Below are 17,584 nucleotides of genomic sequence, written 5' to 3'. Positions count from 1 at the left end.
GTTTATGATTGCGTTTATAGTTTGTTTGGTTGTTTGTTTGTTTGTCTTTTTGCACAAAGTCCGCGAGCATTGCCACTTTTCATTTCACTGCACATCTCGTATGTGTATGTGACGAATAAACTTGACTTGACTTGACTGTACCTTTAGAATGGAAATGAGGAGGAATTTATTTAATCAGAGTGTGGCGAATCTGTGAAATTCATCTCCACAGATGGTGGTGGACGCCAACATTGGGTACTTTTAAAGAGGGGAAAGATAGGTTCTTCATTAGTAAGGGTGTCCAAGGTTACAGGGAGAAGGCAGGAGAATGGTGTTGAGAAGGAAAAATAGATCAGCCATGGTGGACAGACTCAATGGGCTGAATGGCCTAATTTTGCTCCTTTGTCTTATGAACACAGGTGATCACTGGATGCATGAGCCCGTGCAAGTTTCTAGTAGAACCTATTCCAATGTAGTCCCATGACAAGCAGACCTTTCCTTCCGTACCCAAGTAAATGCAGCCTACCAAGGTCAATATGTCACAATTTCTCACATGATACACCTATATGGTCTAAGTTAATAATTTAAATGATGAAGAATGACACTTTTATATTCATTTAGTGTTTCTGTTACAATTCAGTAATTCTATTACAATTCCCTCCAAATCTTCAAACACAAGGTTGGCATGAAAGTAATGGAGCAAAGGGTTTTTTTTATGTGCTCCTGTATATAACATTGGTAAATTCAATCTTTCACATTGGATTTGAACCCAGGACTGATGGCTGAACGCACTGTAACACATATAATACAACACAATTGGAATACCAAGACATGAGATATGCAATCATTTTTTGATTCATTATATTTCAATCTCAAAATAACATGTCATTTCACGATACAATTCATCACAAGCACAGAGAAAAATCATATAGTAAGTAAACATTAAAAACAAAACAAAATGGTTTAAGCCTCAATAGTTCAACACTTCATTTCAGATGCTGTATTATTCATCACTAAAAACCAACAGTACATTTCTAAAATATTTAAAATACAAGGACAATTTTATGGCACAGAATTTAGTTTTAATGCTTGCAATCTGATTCACAATAATCTAGATCCTCAGCAATCATTCTATTCCCATTATAATATCTTTCATAATTAAAACTGGACAGCCAGGCATCACCAGTACCCAAAATGTGAAGTGCTCAGTGATACTACAGCACTTGCTTCAATAGTACATCGAGGCCATGATACACAAGTCTTCCAGATATTCTGTGCTACATTCAATGCAGGCTTTCCACAAAATTACATCCAATCTGCAAAGAGATATGGAAGTGGCGTCCACACCACATCTCACACAAGGCTACAGTTTATATTGCTTACTTCAAACTGCTCTCACTTGCAATAATGCAGAAAATATTAGCAGATCATCGAGTCGATTGTGTCAGAACAGTGCGGGACAAAGATAGGGAGCTCCATTGAGATTACGGCTGAGCAATAATGGGGAAATGAAAGCTGCTCATTCTTCTTTGTCAGCTGTGATGAATGCCCCATCCATAAGCTTTCCCTTGGCCTTCAAGTTCCTCATGAAGTCCCGTGGTCCTTTGCCTTCCAAGGCTGACGGGTATTTGTAGGAGCCTCCAATTCGGTCCCACAGTGTGAAGTACTGCCCATAGTTATAATCAAAGTACAGGTGGTGATCTGTGTGATGGGCCGACCCATTAATGATGCCCTCAATAATTCTGGGCACTCTGTAGTCCCCATCGTGAATGGACACCGTCCAGATGTTGACAAAGACGTAGAGACCCAGGTAGACCACTTTGTGCAGCGGGAAGAGGAATGGGTAGATGTGGTATGGGATACTCTGCATGAAACCATCCACTGGGTGAAAGGCATGACTTGCAAATGGCGTCGGAAGCTTCCAAATATGGTGGGGCTTGTGCAAATGCTAAAGACAATACCAGAGGTTTAAAGAATCCACACATTAAGTGCTCATGTTAAAATTAAGAAACATTTGATATTACTTACAATACATTTCAAGCCCATCCTCACTATGACTAATCAACTAACAGATAAAGCCGGGTCCATGAAATCATGGAATGTCATTGGCGTTTTATTAAATAAATATAACGCAAGGAGAATGAAGTCAAGACCATATGTTCAGGCAACGCATTCAATGATCATTCTCAAACATTCACACATGAATATATGGATTTGCAGTGCCAGGGGCAGCAGCATTGGGAGGGTTGGAACTAATGGAGGAGTTGGCACAGGTACAACAGCACAAATGTGCTGGATTATGCAATGAAATAGCAGCTAGGCATTTGAATACCTTCTACATATGCATTTCTCAAATGTGTGCTAACGGCCATTTTCAGATCTCTACAACCAAACAAAACCTGTCACCCAACCCCAAGCTTCTTACTTTATAGAGGAGCCTGTGATGAAGAAACCGATGGATCCAGTAGATACACATGTCTGTGAAGAAGAGGAAGGAGATCATACTGAGCACCACTCCAAACCAACCTAAAAAGAAAGAAGGTTGTAGTTTCAGTACAGAGATCACTCAGCCCTTCCAGATTACATAACAGCACTCAGGGTCACACAGTCACAGATTTATCATTTGGTGCTGGTGAGTAACTATGCAAACATTAAACATTCTAATTCTCCACAGTCATTGTGCAGTTATGGTGACTTGCATCTGGAGACCACAGTTAACATCTAAAACATTCAAAGATGCCTCCAAGACCATTATAATAGTTTGGCAGTGACGCTGGAAAAAGTGGTAAGTTCTAATATTGGACACGAAAGCTGGTTCCTTTGAACTTCTGGAAAAGGGTGGTTTTAAGTAAATCCCGATCTTAAGGCATTCATAGGCATAACAAAATCTAGCTTAGTTTAGTTTTATTGTCATGTGTACCGAGGTAGAGTGAAAAGTTTTTGTTTTTACAGTAAAACAAGTAAATAGGAGCTGGAGCTAGCTGGCCATTTGGTTCCTCAATATGATCATGGCTTATCTGTCCTTGTTCTCCAACCTCTTCTGTGCCAATTCCCCACATTGTTCAATTGAAAAAATGTAGACAATTTATCTACAGCAAAACACTAAATTGCAAGAAGAACTCAGTAGGTTAGACAGCATCTGTGGAGAGAATGGACAGATAACATTTCAAGTCGGGACCCTTCTTCAGACAGATGGAATTGGGGGGAGCGAATACTGGAAAAGAGAGTTGGGGGCAAGGTGAGGCCTGGCAAGTGATAGGTGGATACAGGTGAGGAAGAGGCGTGTGGTGATTGGCAGATGGGTGGAGATAGTGACAAAAACTAGAGGTGAAAAAGTGAACATCTACATCTATTTAAATTCCTCCGGCTAAATAGAGTAGAATAACCATCTATTTAAATTGATCCAGCATCTGCAACCTTGCAGAGTAGAACAATTTCAGAGATTTTCCATCCACTGTGAAAAATATTCTGACACACCTCACTTGTAAACGACCACACTTGCATCTTACAACACATTGGAGACTCTCCAAGTGGAGGAAACATGGCAACAGACCCTTCCTGTTCTCAACCAAACCAAACTAGCAGGTTTAAAATTGCAGCCATTCATTTCTAGTTTGCTGTTTGAGGATGGATTTCAATGCAAGAAGATGAAATAAAAGTGACAAATATTCAGCAGCCAAGTGGCAACACCACCAGGTTACCCACTTCCCAGCTCTGTTCCACTTCTTTCTCAACACTTACCATAAGGGGAATCCTCAATGTTATCGTACAATTTGCTGTAGCCACGGATTTCTGCAAAGAACAGTCCAACCGTTGGAATACTTATCCATGGAAGTGATTGCATAGCATACTTTATTTCTCGTTGCACTTGATTCTATGGAGAGATAAAATAAGTTCAGTCCAGGTGACCTCAATATTGCAGCTGTTTGGGCAAGGGAGATTTGTCTTACAGAATTCACTTGCCAAAATTTGAGATAAAGTATAATAACATTTATGTAAAAAAATTACAGAATATGTAAAGGAAGTAAATAGATAAACTTTTGTTAAGTGCAGATGATGTGGCTTTGATATACAGAAAATTGCATGACAGACAGTTTGAGGAATGCAACCCCCCCCATAATGCAAGCGTTGCCTGTCACTCTTTCACTAACCTGTGTGCACTAGCAGTGTGCACTTCAATTTTGTTGGCTCACTAACATTGAGAAGCACCTGAACACAAAATATTATCAAATAGTGGAGCAGGGGAAGGTGCAGCAAGCCATGATGCCTACGTCAGTCTCTCTCTCCTCAGACTGTGATGCCTCATTCTGCTTCAATAACAAAATATTTCCACATTCCAATCTTTCATGTTTCTCTTATATTATTTTGCCCGCAAAATAGCAACTACAAAAGCCAGTGAACATCATTTACTTTGAAGGCGAATTCTCCTGGATATTAATCTTCAAATAAGTGAAACCATAACTTTTCAAATCTCTCTTGATGCCCTTTTACACATACAATAAAGTAGTACAAATTGAATTAACATCACAGGCAAGGCAACACATACAAAGATAAGAATTTGCCATTGCAAGGAATAAAATAACTGCTTCACCTTTTAAATGCTTAGGAAGTTCAGCATATCCCGACAATAATTCCTCAATAATTCCTACAGATGCACTGTAGAAAGCATATCGGGATGCATCACGGCATGGTTTGGTTAACAGCTCTATCGAAGACAGCAAGAAATTGCAGAGAAATGTGGACGACGTAGTCCATCACTCAAACCAACTCCCCTTCCATTGACTCCATATATATCACCCTGCCTCGGCAAGGCCAGCAGCATAATCAAGGGCCAGTCTCACTCCGGTCACTCTCTCTTCTGCCTTCTCTAAGGAGGTACAGATGTCTGTAAACGTATGCCTCCAGATTCAGAGACAGTTTCTTCCCAGTTATTATCAGGCAACTGAACCATCCTATCACCAGCTAGAGTGTGGTCCTGACCTTTCATTTACTTCATTCCAGATATTTTAACTAACCTTAATCAGATTTCATCTTACACTAAATATTGTATGCTGTATCCTTTAACTGTACACTGTGGATGGTTTGATTGTAATCATGTATAGTATTTTCTTTGTCTGGATAGCAAGCAACAAAAAGGTTTTCATTGTACCTCGGCACACGTGACAATAGTAATCTAAAATAAACTAAATCCACTTTGGAAATGAGAGAGGAGGAGGCCATTTAAAACTGGATCAGTGAATCTAACTATGAGTGGTTTACATGCAGAATACTCAATACCCAATACTGATTAGTGGTGTAAAAATCAAATCAAAACAGGTTGTCACATATTTCCAGAGAAAAGGTTCTATGGAACATCCATGGATGTAAGACTTACTGGCAAATATTGTGGATGTTTCTTCAGTGTATGATCAAAAATAAGATAATAGCTCAACATTCCAAAGAACAGATATATAGCGGTGGCTCCCAGGTTGGTTACAATGAGGAGGCTGATTATCTGGCGTAGAGCACCACCCTCTGGCCAGGAGCTGGGATACACATACGGTGTGAAAATGTGGTCATCTGCGTAGTGTAGTACAATGTCCATGGCAGAACCTGCCAATAAAGAGAAGAGGTTGTAGTAGTTCATCACAAATGATGATTGCAAGTCTACCGTCTGTTTCAGAGCTACTTTGACAGAATACCCTGGTGCATGTGGCCTGTCCTGCTTAATAAACCACTGCACAATGTCATGCAGTGGCTTGGACAGACACACAATAGCCACAGACTGGTCTCATCTGAAGGATTACCTTTAAAACATTAACACATTTAAAAGAATGGCAATCATGCATCAATTACAGGTGCCCCGAGGCTGCCTGAGGATTTTCTCACAGTAGGCCAACCTAGTTATTATGGGCATTTATACAAACTGACAATTTTAAAATGATGTTAGGTGATGTACATTGAATGTTACCCAATTTAGTGTAGATACTTTGCATGATAGATCCCAAACATTGCCCAGATTATCAGACCAGTAACTCTGAAATAATCATTCAGATCTCGCTATTATAGATATGGTACCTACTGTAAATTCACTAAATCTGAAAGCAAGTCACATTAAAGGTGATTATGTAACCACAGCTCTCACAAAGCTAATACTTTGATCTCAATCCAACACCCACAGCAATATGGTTGACTCTTAAAAGCCTTTGAAAGAGCCCTTTAACCGATAATTATAAACACCATTTGAATTCACACATTAACTTTACATATATAACAAGGTATATAACAAGGACTCAAGTACCCATCACCCATACCTCTGATTGAGCATGGGAAACCGTGGCCGGTGAAGAAAAAACCAACATGAGGATAAACTCCCTTGACATCATCCACACTAATATACTTACTGTCGATACATCTCGTGACAACATTGGTGGGAACAACAACCATAATCTTCGCAGAGACACAGTCTATATTCACACTGAAGATACCTGCCATATATGGAGCTAAATCGGATTGAACAGAACAGAGCAGATCTGGCAGATCAACACTAGGCATCCATTGGGTGCCATGAGATGTCATCATTACCGGTAGAATATCATTCATCATGAGCTGCACTCTCCACCAATACAGTCAAGGCAAGGGGCACAAGAAGCTTCTGTCAAGAGTAGCGATTAACTTGTCTGATGCATCACCTGATACAACCACAAGAGTAAATCAGAGACTCAATGTTCTGTACTGCAACTTGTGGGATCCATTTCCAAAACATAAGCTAAAGCTATGATGGAATTTTGCACTTAGTCTGTTTGATGCAATTCTTGCACTACTAACACACCTCAATACTGGAATATGTCAACCCACTTTATTGGCAGCCGACACACCAGCTTAAACACATGAACTGCAGTCACAACACAATAAACATGGTTAAAAATAATTGAGGAATAAAATATTTGACAGAACACCATAAAAGTTTGCAACAAAAACTTGCATTGTTACAACTTATATAAAAGGTAGTAAACTGTCCTAAAATGGGTTTATTCATCAAACATAGTGAAAGCACAGGTAGCAGATAATTGGTTTACAATGCTTACACTGACCCTTTCAAAAAGGCTCTGCAATTAATTCCAGTCCACTACTTCTCCCTTAACATTATGGCTCAATTGGTACATTCACATCCGAGGTCAATAGATCATGGATTCAACCCTCTCCGAAGGCAAATCTATCATCTCAGTGCTACACCAAGGGCAAAATTAAACTGGGGTTTCATTTCCTTACCACACAGTAGGATGCCATATCTGCCCATCGAGTATATGCTGGCTCAGGGCTATCTTCTTAATTATCCCTGTAGCATATTCTCCCCACATTCCCTAAAATTACCCCTAGATCCTACCACTCACCTTCACACATCAGGCCATTTACACTGGCCAAATAACCTGTCAATGTGCACATCTGTGGAATGTGGGAGGAAACCAGCACACCCTGGGGAAACCTTTCACTCACAGAGACAATATGCACACAGTGCACACGCAGCTCCAATGTCAGGAGTGAATCCAGGTCACTGGAACTGCAAGGCAGCAGCTCTCTCATCTGCATTACTAAGCGCACTCTCATCACTGTCCAGGCTGCCAAATGATCCCAACCCACTGTTTTGACGAGAATAACCCTTGCAATGCTCTTTGTGAAAAATGTATTCATATCTCCTGTAAATTTCTCCCCATTCACCTAAAGCATCTAGTTTTAGAATCTTCCACCTTGGGAAAATACTGTGATTATCTCTCATATAGTTTAGTTTAGAGATTCAGCACAGAAGCAGGCCCTTTGGCCCACTGAGTCCATGCTGACCATTGATCATCCATTGAATGTTATCCCACTTTCGCATTTCACTCCCTACACACCAGGGGCAATTTACTGAGGACCAATTAACCTACAAACCCGCACGTCTCTGAGATGTGGGAGGAAACCGGAGCACCTGAAGGAAACAAATTCAGTCACAGGGAGAACATGCAAATTCTATACAGAGTACCCAAGGTCAGGGTCGAAGGCGGGTGTCACACTGTGACGCAGCAGCTCTACCCGCTGTGCCACCTTGTGCCCCTCATAACTTTATAAACCTCTAGGAGGTCACCCCTCAGCCTTCGGTTTAAACCAGCATCGGCAGTTCCTTCCTACACACCCCTCAGCCTGCATTCTAGTGAGAATAAATCCTGCCTATCAAAGCTCTCTGTATAAACAGAGCCCTTCATTCCAGGCAACATCCGAATGAATCTCTTCTGCACTCTCGCCATTGCGACCAAAAAACTGTACAAAATACACCAAGGGTAGCCTGACCAATGATTTGCACAGCTGCAACATGATACCCCAACTCATATACTGAATGCATTGGCCTATGAAGACAAGTATGACACAAAGCTGGGTGGCAGTGTGAACTGTGAAGAGGATGTTAGGAGGTTGCAGGGTGACCTGGACAGGTTGAGTGAGTGGGCAGATGCGTGGCAGATGCAATATAATATAGATAAATGTGAGGTTATCCACTTTGGCGGCAAAAACAAGGGGGCAGATTATTATCTCAATGGGGTTAGGTTAGGTAAGGGGGAGGTGCAGCGAGACCTTGGTGTCCTTGTACACCAGTCACTGAAAGTTGGTGTGCAGGTACAGCAGGCAGTGAAGAAAGCTAATGGAATTTTGGCCTTCATAACAAGAGGATTTCAGGATAGGAGTAGAGAGGTTCTTCTGCAGTTGTATAGGGCTCTGGTAAGACCACATCCTTGTGATTGAGACAGTGCAGCGTAGGCTCACGAGATTGATCCCTGGGATGGCGGGACTGTCATACGAGGAAAGATTGAAAAGACTTGGCTTGTATACACTGGTGTTTAGAAGGATGAGGGGATTCTTATAGAAACATATAAAATTATAAAAGGACTGGACAAGTTAGATGCAGGAAAAATGTTCCCAATGTTGAGCGAGTCCAGAACCAGGTGCCACAGTCTTAGAATAAGGGGGAGGCCATTTAAGATTGAGGTGAGAAAAAACTTTTTCACCCAGAGAGTTGTGAATTTGTGGAATTCCCTGCCACAGAGGGCAGTGGAGGCCAAACCACTGGATGGATTTAAGAGAGAGTTAGATAGAGCTCTAGGGGCTAGTGGATTCAAGGGATATGGGGAGAAGGCAGGCACGGGTTATTGATTGGGGACGATCAGCCATGATCACAATGAATGGCGGTGCTGGCTCGAAGGGCCAAATGGCCTCCTCCTGCACCTATTTTCTATGTTTCTATGCCAAATGCCTTCTTCACTGCTCTATCCACCCGTGTTGCCATTTCCAGGGATCAATAAACTTGGATCCGAAGGTCACTTTGTATTTCCACACTCCTGAGACTCCAGGCATTGCTCTTGTCCTGTAAGCATTTGACATCTCTCCTCCGCTCCTCTTCTTTCCCCTCCCCCCCCCATCTCCTCCCTTCTTCCCTCCCCCCCTCTCCCTTCCCTCCCCCCCCCAATCCAACAAAAACAAAGTATGGTACCTTTCCTGACAAAGAGGAGAGAAAAGGAAAATGGAGAATTGCATATCTATCGTACCTTATAGGTTGAAGATCCTGATCCTGAGCTGGGGAAGCGGGAAGCCAAATTGTTTCCTTGATCCCTGTTCTGATAAAGGGTCTTTGACCCCAAATGCTTCTTTCCACAAACACTGCCTGCCCTGCTGAGGGAGGGATTCTTGTATTTTCTGTTTTTATGCCATATCGTACCTTTAAAGTAAAGCAGTTTATATGTTAAGCTACAAGCTCCCAAAAGCAGTAATGTGATAACAACCACGTTATTTATTGTCGCATTGATCAACAGACACATTATAACCAAAACACCTTGCACGTGGCTAATGCAAAGGAAACCAAACTGCTGTCGAATCGCACACCAAGTACCCAATTTGTTGCAAACACGGAATTCGCTGGAAAAGCTCATCAGGTCTCCATATTGTGTTGTGCTGCTGTAAGTAAGGATGTCATTGTTCTATCTGGGAATATAACAATAAAACACTCTTGACTCTTGAGGTCGGACGGCATGTTCGGAAGAGAATGATGTTTCGGATCTGCGATCCCCCTTGGGGAAGATAGCGCTGTCAGCTCGTTTTCGGGGGGAAGAGTCTAATCATCTGCAGACTGCTCGGGATATGTTTGACTGGGTATTAGAACATTGATGGACGAGGACATTTGGCCCATTGAGTTTATGTCCCTCCATCCTGCCCAACCCGTTCCCCAGCCACGCATCTCGCCCACGGTACCTCCTGTCCTGCCTGCCTCTGGCTGAGCCTGGCCCGCTGGGTCCACAGGCCGGTGCGAGGGCTGCTGGCTGAGCGTGCCGGTGCCGGGTCCACGGGCCGGTGCGAGGGCTGCTGGCTGTGCGTGCCGGTGCCGGGTCCACGGGCCGGTGCGAGGGCTGCTGGCTGTGCGTGCCGGTGCCGGGTCCACGGGCCGGTGCGAGGGCTGCTGGCTGTGCGTGCCGGTGCCGGTGCCGGTGCCGGGTCCACGGGCTGTGGGTCCCGGTGCCTGTGCGAGGTCTGGGGTTTGAGCCGCTCCAGCATCAACACGAGCAAAGATCATAGAGCGGTTACAGCAGCCAATCCCAGGCGGCCGTGTGACCCCCGCCTCCTCTGGAGGGGCCGGGACAGCCAATTGGCGGAGGGGGCGGGGATGCCGCGGACCAATCACACACTCTGCGTCAGCTCAGCTGCGGCTGCCATTGGCCGAGCAGTCGTCTGACCAATGACATCAGGATAACGCCACCCGCTACGCTCTTCAGGCACTGGGACAGTGGCGGTGGGGGCACTGGGGACAGGGGGCACTGGGACAGTGGCGGTGGGGGCACTGGGGACGGAGGCACTGGGACAGGGGGCACTGTGGACAGGGGCACTGGGCCAGTGGCGGTGGGGGCACTGGGGACAGGGGGCACTGTGGACAAGGGGCACTGGGAAAGTGGCAGGGGATGCTGGGAGCACTGGGGAGAGGGGGCACTGGGACAGTGGCAGTGGGGGCACTGGGGACAGGGGGCACTGTGGACAAGGGGCACTGGGAAAGTGGCAGGGGATGCTGGGAGCACTGGGGAGAGGGGGCACTGGGACAGTGGCAGTGGAAGTACTGGGGACAGGGGGCACTGGGACAGTGGCGACAGGGGCATTGGGGACGGGGGCACGGGCAGTGGCGGCTGGGGGCTGGAGCAATGGTCACTGGGGATGGTGAACCTGGTCATTTAAGGGCTGGGGCACAGACAGCACTGGGGTCCTGGGGATGGTGAACCTTGCAGTTAAAAGGCCAGGGGCACTGGGATAGAGTCAGGGTCAGACCCTGAGAATAACCAGACCTCGGGCAATGCCAGTCAAAATGTACAAACAAGAAATTGCAGATGCTGGTTGGCACAAAAGGATACAAAGTGCTGGAGTTACTCAGTCACACTTTATGTCCTGTCCGGGCAATGATAGGTCTGGCAGGCTTGGGTCCTTACGCTGCTGAGTATTCGAGGGGCAAAGTTCAAGGGGAACATCCCTCAAACAGGAGACGGGATGTCATCCCAAGGGATCGTAAGGGTGTTTTATTTCAAGATTTGTGCTAACACTATTGAGTACTGACCATCACACAAACCAATCTCCCTTCCATTGACTCCATCTCTACACTTCACACTGCCTCAGCATCATCAAGGGCCAGTCTCACCCCAGTAACTTCTCCCCTCTTCCAACGGGGAAGAGGTACAGAAGTTTGAAAATGCATACCTCTAGATTCACGAACGGCTTCTTCCCAGTTGGTATTAGGCAACTGAACCTTCCGATCATCAGCTGGAGTGCTGTCCCCATCTACCTCATTGGAGAGCTCTGAACTATCTTTTATCGGACTTTATCTTCCACTCAATGTGGTACCCTTTATCCTTTATCTGTACAGTGTGGACAGCTTAATTGTAATCATGTCTATTTTCATTGACTGGATAGCACGTAACAAAAGCCTTTCACTGTACCTTGGTGCACGTGACAATAAACTAAACTAACTTTGCTTTATAAAAACAATTGTGTTAATCGGAAAAAAATGTGTTAGGGGCTAGAGTGTTTCATATTTGCTGTAACAAAGTTATTTTTCCTGCAAGTCTTTCAGACAGAACTAAAGGTTATTTTTCATAACTATTTAGTTTTATGCAACCTAAAATACAAACAATCACCAAACTATGGGTGGCCACTGAAATAGGCAATCAATTGGTTATTTTGATACTTGCGCAATGATACACTTATTAAACAATGTAAGGTGCCAATATGTGTTACATTGTTTAACACAGTATCATTGCATGTATCAACAGAAGTGATTGTCAATTTAAATGGCCTCCCACTGTGAAGAAAGAAGATGCGTTTTTAAGACACAATGGTGTCTGATTATTGCTGTGAGGTTACATGTCCAGAGACTTTTCTTCCAACATCTTTTTTTCCCAAAGATAACTTTTTTATGGTTGCCAATTACCAAAATAACTTTTAAGTAGTTATAATTAGGAATAGCACCTCATATTTTGCTTGGGCAACTTACAACCCTGTGGCATGAATATTGACATCTGTAACTTCAAGTAACCCTCTTTCTCCATCCCTCCCCCATCTTAGTTCACCGACCAGTCTGACTGCACCCCTGATTACATTTTATCTTTGTATGCTTCGTTGTCAACTTCTCCTAGCTAACAATGATTTATTGTACGTTTTCCTTATGTCCATCTCCTTTGATGTCTCGTTTTCACACCATATCTCTGTTTCTTCCTCTCCCCTGACTCTCAGTCTGAAGGGTCTCGACTTGAAATGTCACCCATTCCTTCTCTCCAGAGATGCTGGATGCCCCACTGATTTACTCCAGCATTTTGTGTCTATGGTGTAAACCAGCATCTGCAGCTTCTTCCTACATTGTATAATACAAATGTTGTTCTCCAATTCACCAACTGCATTATATCCGATTTATGTTGTGGAAACATACATAATAGATGAACTACTTGTACATGTACAGCTGTCTTTTGAAAGTAACAAGTAAGGGGCCTGTCCCACTTAGGAGACCTCCACTGGGACCTCTGGCGACCTTAAGCAACTTCAAAAAAAAGGTTGCGGTGACCTACGACCTCCTACGACCTTCCACGACTATGTGTACGACCTCCTACGACTATGTTGAAGACCTCCCTCAATTATGAAGAAGACCTCCTTCGACTTTGTTGAAGACTGGCTTTGACCATGTACGTTTTACTCGAGGATGGTCTCTGGCTAATTATTCTCAAGTGAGATCCCGATGTCACCGTCCACCGGACCTGCGGCTGGAGCCTCCGAGCTCTGGAGTCGGGTCGCAGCCGCGCGCCACCACAGCTCTCCATGCTCCAAAGCTGGCCAGCTCCACGATGGTAAGTCCGCAGGCTCCGCGACTGGAGCCCCCAGGTCGTTCCGGTTGGAGGCCCCAACGACAACGGAGACCCGACAGGGGAAAGGTTGGGTCCCCTGTGCAGGGAAGACATTTTAAAAGTTTCCCCCGCTCCCCATGTATACACAGCTAAAAACAATATAAAAACAACAACAAACTATACATTCAACGGGACAAAAATAAAAAAAAGACGGACGGACTGCAGAGGCCGCTGCGAACGTCGGTCGCACCACCCAAACTATGAAGAAGACCTCCTTCGACTATGTTAAAGACTGGCTTCGACCATGTATGTTTACTCGAGGATGGTCTCTGCTAAATCATTCTGAACCATGCAAGCAAGGAAGGAACTAGTTTGGAGAATGTTAATAAAAATACAACTACTGCTGTTTGCAGTAGCCCTTTTGCTTCAGCAGCCTTTTAAGAAAGGCAGAAGGGGAAGAGCAAGGGTGAAGAGGAAGCACAAGAAGAGGTCTCAATGGGTGAATGGAGATGATGTGATGGACTGTACACCAGATGACTGGAAGAGAGTGGCACTGGGCTTTGACAAAAGATGGAACTTTAAGCACACATGTGGGGCAGTGGATGGCAAGCATGCCATTCTTGTCCCTGTCCCTGTACCCCTCATTTTCCTTTTCGTACAGAATGGCATTCTGCTGGAACCATTCCTCAAGGTTTTCCTCCTGCTGCCTGGTGAAGGTGTAGGGCATAACCTTCCTCCAGCCATCCCTCCCTCACCACCAATGGGGCATCTGCCTGATGCTGTGTCAGACACAGGAGAAAGGGCTGCTTTGCTGCCTTCAAATGAGGCAGTGAAGTATGGGGTGGTATTGGGGACATGTACTACCACCCTGGTCTCCTCCTCCAGGGGTCTCTCATGCAGGGCAACCTCCTCCTACACTATCACCTCCTGTGGCATCACCTCCTGCCACTCCTCCTCCTAGGTGGGCAATACCTGCATGGCAGGTTTTTTTTAGGGTAGTGCCCTCCCCCTGTGCTGCAGCCTTTTTGGTGCCATCTCTAAAACACGTCTCCTCTACAAAACATTCTCCAGCTATGAATGAACATGCCATGGAGTGACAGAGGTGACGTTCTGCAGTTTAAATTACCTTTTTTTCACACTGTCCTTATTTTCACCCCGGAGCTATTACCTTTGACCACCTTCGACTACCTACGACTAGCATCACGGCCTACTACAACCGGCTTCGACTAGACCTACGACAAAAAAAATATCGATTTTTCCCACGGTGACCTATTTTAGTCGTGGCCAATTCTTATCATCTTGAAAAATACGCCGCGACCTAGCTGAAGCCTCGACTACGCGGAGATCACTTTCGACCATGAAGGAGAGTGACGAAAACCTCCTACGACCTCGTGGCAACCTTACGCTGCTGAGTATTCGCGGGTAAGGTCACCAGAGGTCGCGGGTAAGGTCTCCCAATTGGGACAGGCCCTTTAATCTGCCTTCACTGATACTCTTGGCAGTGCACAAAGACTTTAGATGTAAAATATATTTCCTCATGTCTGAGCTTCCTCAAGTTAGCTTTCTGATGACTGGTTAGATTTGTTTTTTACTGCACATAATGCTGCCTGACCTGTTGAGGGTTGCCAGCACTTAGAGTAATACTGCACAGAAACAGGCCCTTCGACCCAACTTGCCCCTGACGATCAAATGACCCATCTACACTAGTCTCACCTGCCCGCATTTGGCCCTAATCCCTCTAAACCTTTCCTATTTACGTACCTGAATGTCTTTTAAATGTTGTTATAGTACCTGTTATTATAGCATAATAACAGCACTTCTGTTGTTTTTATTTCCACATTTTGCTTTAGGTTAACTCTGTTTCGTCGATTTGTATTCTTGCTACGGATGCGGCCTGACTTGTTGAATATTTCCAACATTTTCTCTTATTTTATATTTTAGCGTCTACAGCTTTATTTATTTTCATTACTATATTTAATATAATTCTTACGTTAAGTAAAGAGGCAGAGCGAAAATCAACCCACAGTCCTTTGCACAGGAGACACAGAATACAAGCCAACACAAGTACCTTTACTTGCCTTTACTTTCTCCTGCTGCCTTGCTTGGCCCCGCCTGCACCCGATGATGTCAGGACGCCGAGCGAGCACTGATCTTCGGCTCTGATAGTCTGTGGGTTTGTTTAAAAAAAAGAGGCGATTGAAGTTGGGCTGTTTGAAAGCTGCGGCTAATCCCCTTGCCTTGCGGCGCGGCCGGTTGCTGGGGTCATGATCTGTGTGCTTCTGGTTGCTGGACACGGAACCTTGCTGGAGAGCGAGATCAAGGTGAATTACTCGCTGCTGAGCATCGCAAGCATTGCTAACGCACTGAAAGGAGTTCACTGAAGGGATCACATCACGGCTTCCGGAATAAGTTCAACCCCTCTGCTTGTGCGGATCTGTTTGGATAGGACGGTTGTAGGCAAAGCTAGTATCTTTGGTTGTAGGGGTTGTTTAGGAGATCCAGCATTCGCTAGACACGAGGATTTGCTACTGTCCTCCCGCACCACGCTTTCTCGGCCATTGTGCGGCATGATTGCTGCCTCCCTTCTGTGGATGGGGAACTTGCCACGTATAGGCTTCACTCGTGGAACGGCTCCACACTTGAGGATTCTGGAATACTGTTTTATTCTTGCAAAATAAGTGCACCATATTGCTACAAAGGGAGCTGTAACATGTTTGTAACCGATTTCGTGAGTAGGTCAGGTCCAAAGTCAAAGGGGTGGGATCACCACCTGGACGTTTGTCAAGAGAATCGCTGTCAACGCTAAACCTCAAATAAAACCAGTAAATGGCGACAATGTCACCCCTTCCCCCTGGACACACCATTGAATCGTCACCGTGCTGCAGGGTGACGATTCAATGGCACCCAGTTTACAGTCCAGAGAAGCTTATTATATCTTTGGTGAAAATGCAGTTTTGCATTTGTACAGTGGAGGCACCAGAGACTGCAGATGCTGGAATTTTGAGCAAAGCACAAAGTGCTAGATAGTGGCTCAGGCAGCACCTGTGGAGTGAATGGCTGGCAGATGCTGCCTGATCAGCTGAGTTCCCCCAGCACTTTGTGTTTTGCTAGCAGCTTATCAAGTTTTTGTTCGAAAGGGAATTTTCCATTTCCATTTTGCATTTGCACCTTACAAGAGCTCAAGATGACTGCAGCCGAGTAATATGATTGAAGTGCAGATAATGTTGCAGGTTAGGATGGACCCGTGCAAATTCCAGTGCCTTTACCTTGTTTGTTATTGGTGTGCAACATCTTTATAGGTTCTGCTCAAGTTAGTGGGCAAAATACACAATGCTGGGTGGCAGTGTGAGCTGCGAGGAGGATGTTATGAGGCTGCACAGGGTGACTTGGACAGGTTGGGTGAGTGGGCAGATGCAGTATAATGTGGATAAATGTGAGGTTATCCACTTTGGTGGCAAGAACAAGAAGGCAGATTACTATCTGAATGGTTAAGAAAGAACTGCAGATGCTGGAAAAATCGAAGGTAGACAAAAATGCTGGAGAAACTCAGCGGGTGAGGCAGCATCTATGGAGCGAAGGAATAGGTGACATTTCGGATCGAGACCCTTCTTCAGACTGATGTGGGGGTGGGGGTGGGGGGGGGGGGAAGAAGAAAGGAAGAGGCGGAGACAGTGTACTGTGGGAGAGCTGGGAAGGGGAGGGGAAAGAGGGAGAAAGCAAGAACTACCCAAAATTTGAGAAGTCAATGTTCATACCGCTGGGGTGTAAACTACCCAAGCAAAATATGAGGTGCTGCTCCTCCAATTTGCGGTGGGACTCACTCTGGCCATGGAGGAGGCCCAGGACAGAAAGGTCAGATTCAGAATGGGAGGGGGAGTTGAAGTGCTGAGCCACCGGGAGATCAGGTTGGTTAATGCGAACTGAGCGGAGGTGTTGGGCGAAGCGATCAGCAAGCCTGCGCTTGGTCTCACCCATGTAGAGTTGACACCAAGAACAATGGATGCAATAGATGAGGTTGGAGGAGGTGAAGGTGAACCTCTGCCTCACCTGGAAAGACTTGTTGTGAGAAACAACATTTTTTTTAGAAAATATAAGGCATAGCAATGCAGTAGATAGAGATGGTGGAAATATCTTGTTGGCTTTGTACACATGGGCAAAAAGCTGTTTGAAAATTGTCATGGTCTAGAATGTCAAAGTAATGTGATTCAATTTCTCAGTCATTCCTTATTCTAATGTAA

The 17,584-nt window shown here is 44.9% G+C and overlaps 2 protein-coding genes across 5 annotated transcripts in view; one reads left to right on the top strand and one right to left on the bottom strand.

Annotated features, from left to right (window-relative positions):
• Nucleotides 1-818: 818 nt before the first annotated feature.
• On the bottom strand, nt 819-15,498 carry sc5d (sterol-C5-desaturase). Of its 4 annotated transcripts, none has more exons than XM_033049873.1 (6): nt 15,371-15,498; nt 9,531-9,700; nt 5,354-5,571; nt 3,721-3,853; nt 2,405-2,505; nt 819-1,927 (listed from the first exon to the last, which is right to left on the bottom strand). In XM_033049873.1, the coding sequence occupies exons 3-6, from the start codon at nt 5,561-5,563 to the stop codon at nt 1,499-1,501; spliced, it is 873 nt and encodes a 290-aa protein (XP_032905764.1). In that variant the 5' UTR covers nt 5,564-5,571; nt 9,531-9,700; nt 15,371-15,498; the 3' UTR covers nt 819-1,498. The 4 variants fall into 4 exon arrangements, with proteins under 4 accessions (XP_032905764.1, XP_032905765.1, XP_032905762.1 ...); XM_033049874.1 differs by lacking the exons at nt 9,531-9,700; nt 15,371-15,498 and adding exons at nt 10,240-10,270; nt 10,409-10,489 and having other exon boundaries at nt 5,354-5,575; XM_033049871.1 differs by lacking the exon at nt 15,371-15,498 and adding an exon at nt 10,231-10,337.
• Nucleotides 15,499-15,541: 43 nt separating this feature from the next.
• The window catches only part of LOC116991332 (probable glucuronokinase 2), a 42,590-nt gene continuing 40,547 nt past the window's right edge, over nt 15,542-17,584 (top strand). The window contains exon 1 of the mRNA XM_033049870.1: nt 15,542-15,667. Within this exon, the coding sequence (XP_032905761.1) occupies nt 15,611-15,667 (57 nt within the window). The 5' untranslated portion in view covers nt 15,542-15,610. The remainder of the gene's footprint in view (nt 15,668-17,584) is intronic.

Source organism: Amblyraja radiata, chromosome 33 (genome assembly GCF_010909765.2).
Source record: "Amblyraja radiata isolate CabotCenter1 chromosome 33, sAmbRad1.1.pri, whole genome shotgun sequence".
In the NCBI taxonomy this organism is placed as follows: domain Eukaryota; kingdom Metazoa; phylum Chordata; class Chondrichthyes; order Rajiformes; family Rajidae; genus Amblyraja; species Amblyraja radiata.
The sequence above is the reverse complement of the archived record's forward strand: the minus strand, read 5'-3'. Positions and strand labels throughout refer to the sequence as shown.

What these genes read in the sequence shown, in the direction of transcription:
- sc5d (XM_033049873.1), bottom strand. Translation starts at nt 5,563, where the DNA reads ATGGACATTGTACTACACTACGCAGATGACCACATTTTCACACCGTAT. An exon ending in AACATCCACAATATTTGCCA is followed by an intron (nt 3,854 to 5,353) that starts GTAAGTCTTACA and finishes ATCTCTCCATAG; the next exon opens with AATCAAGTGCAACGAGAAAT. An exon ending in ATCACAGGCTCCTCTATAAA is followed by an intron (nt 1,928 to 2,404) that starts GTAAGAAGCTTG and finishes TATTGTCTTTAG; the next exon opens with CATTTGCACAAGCCCCACCA.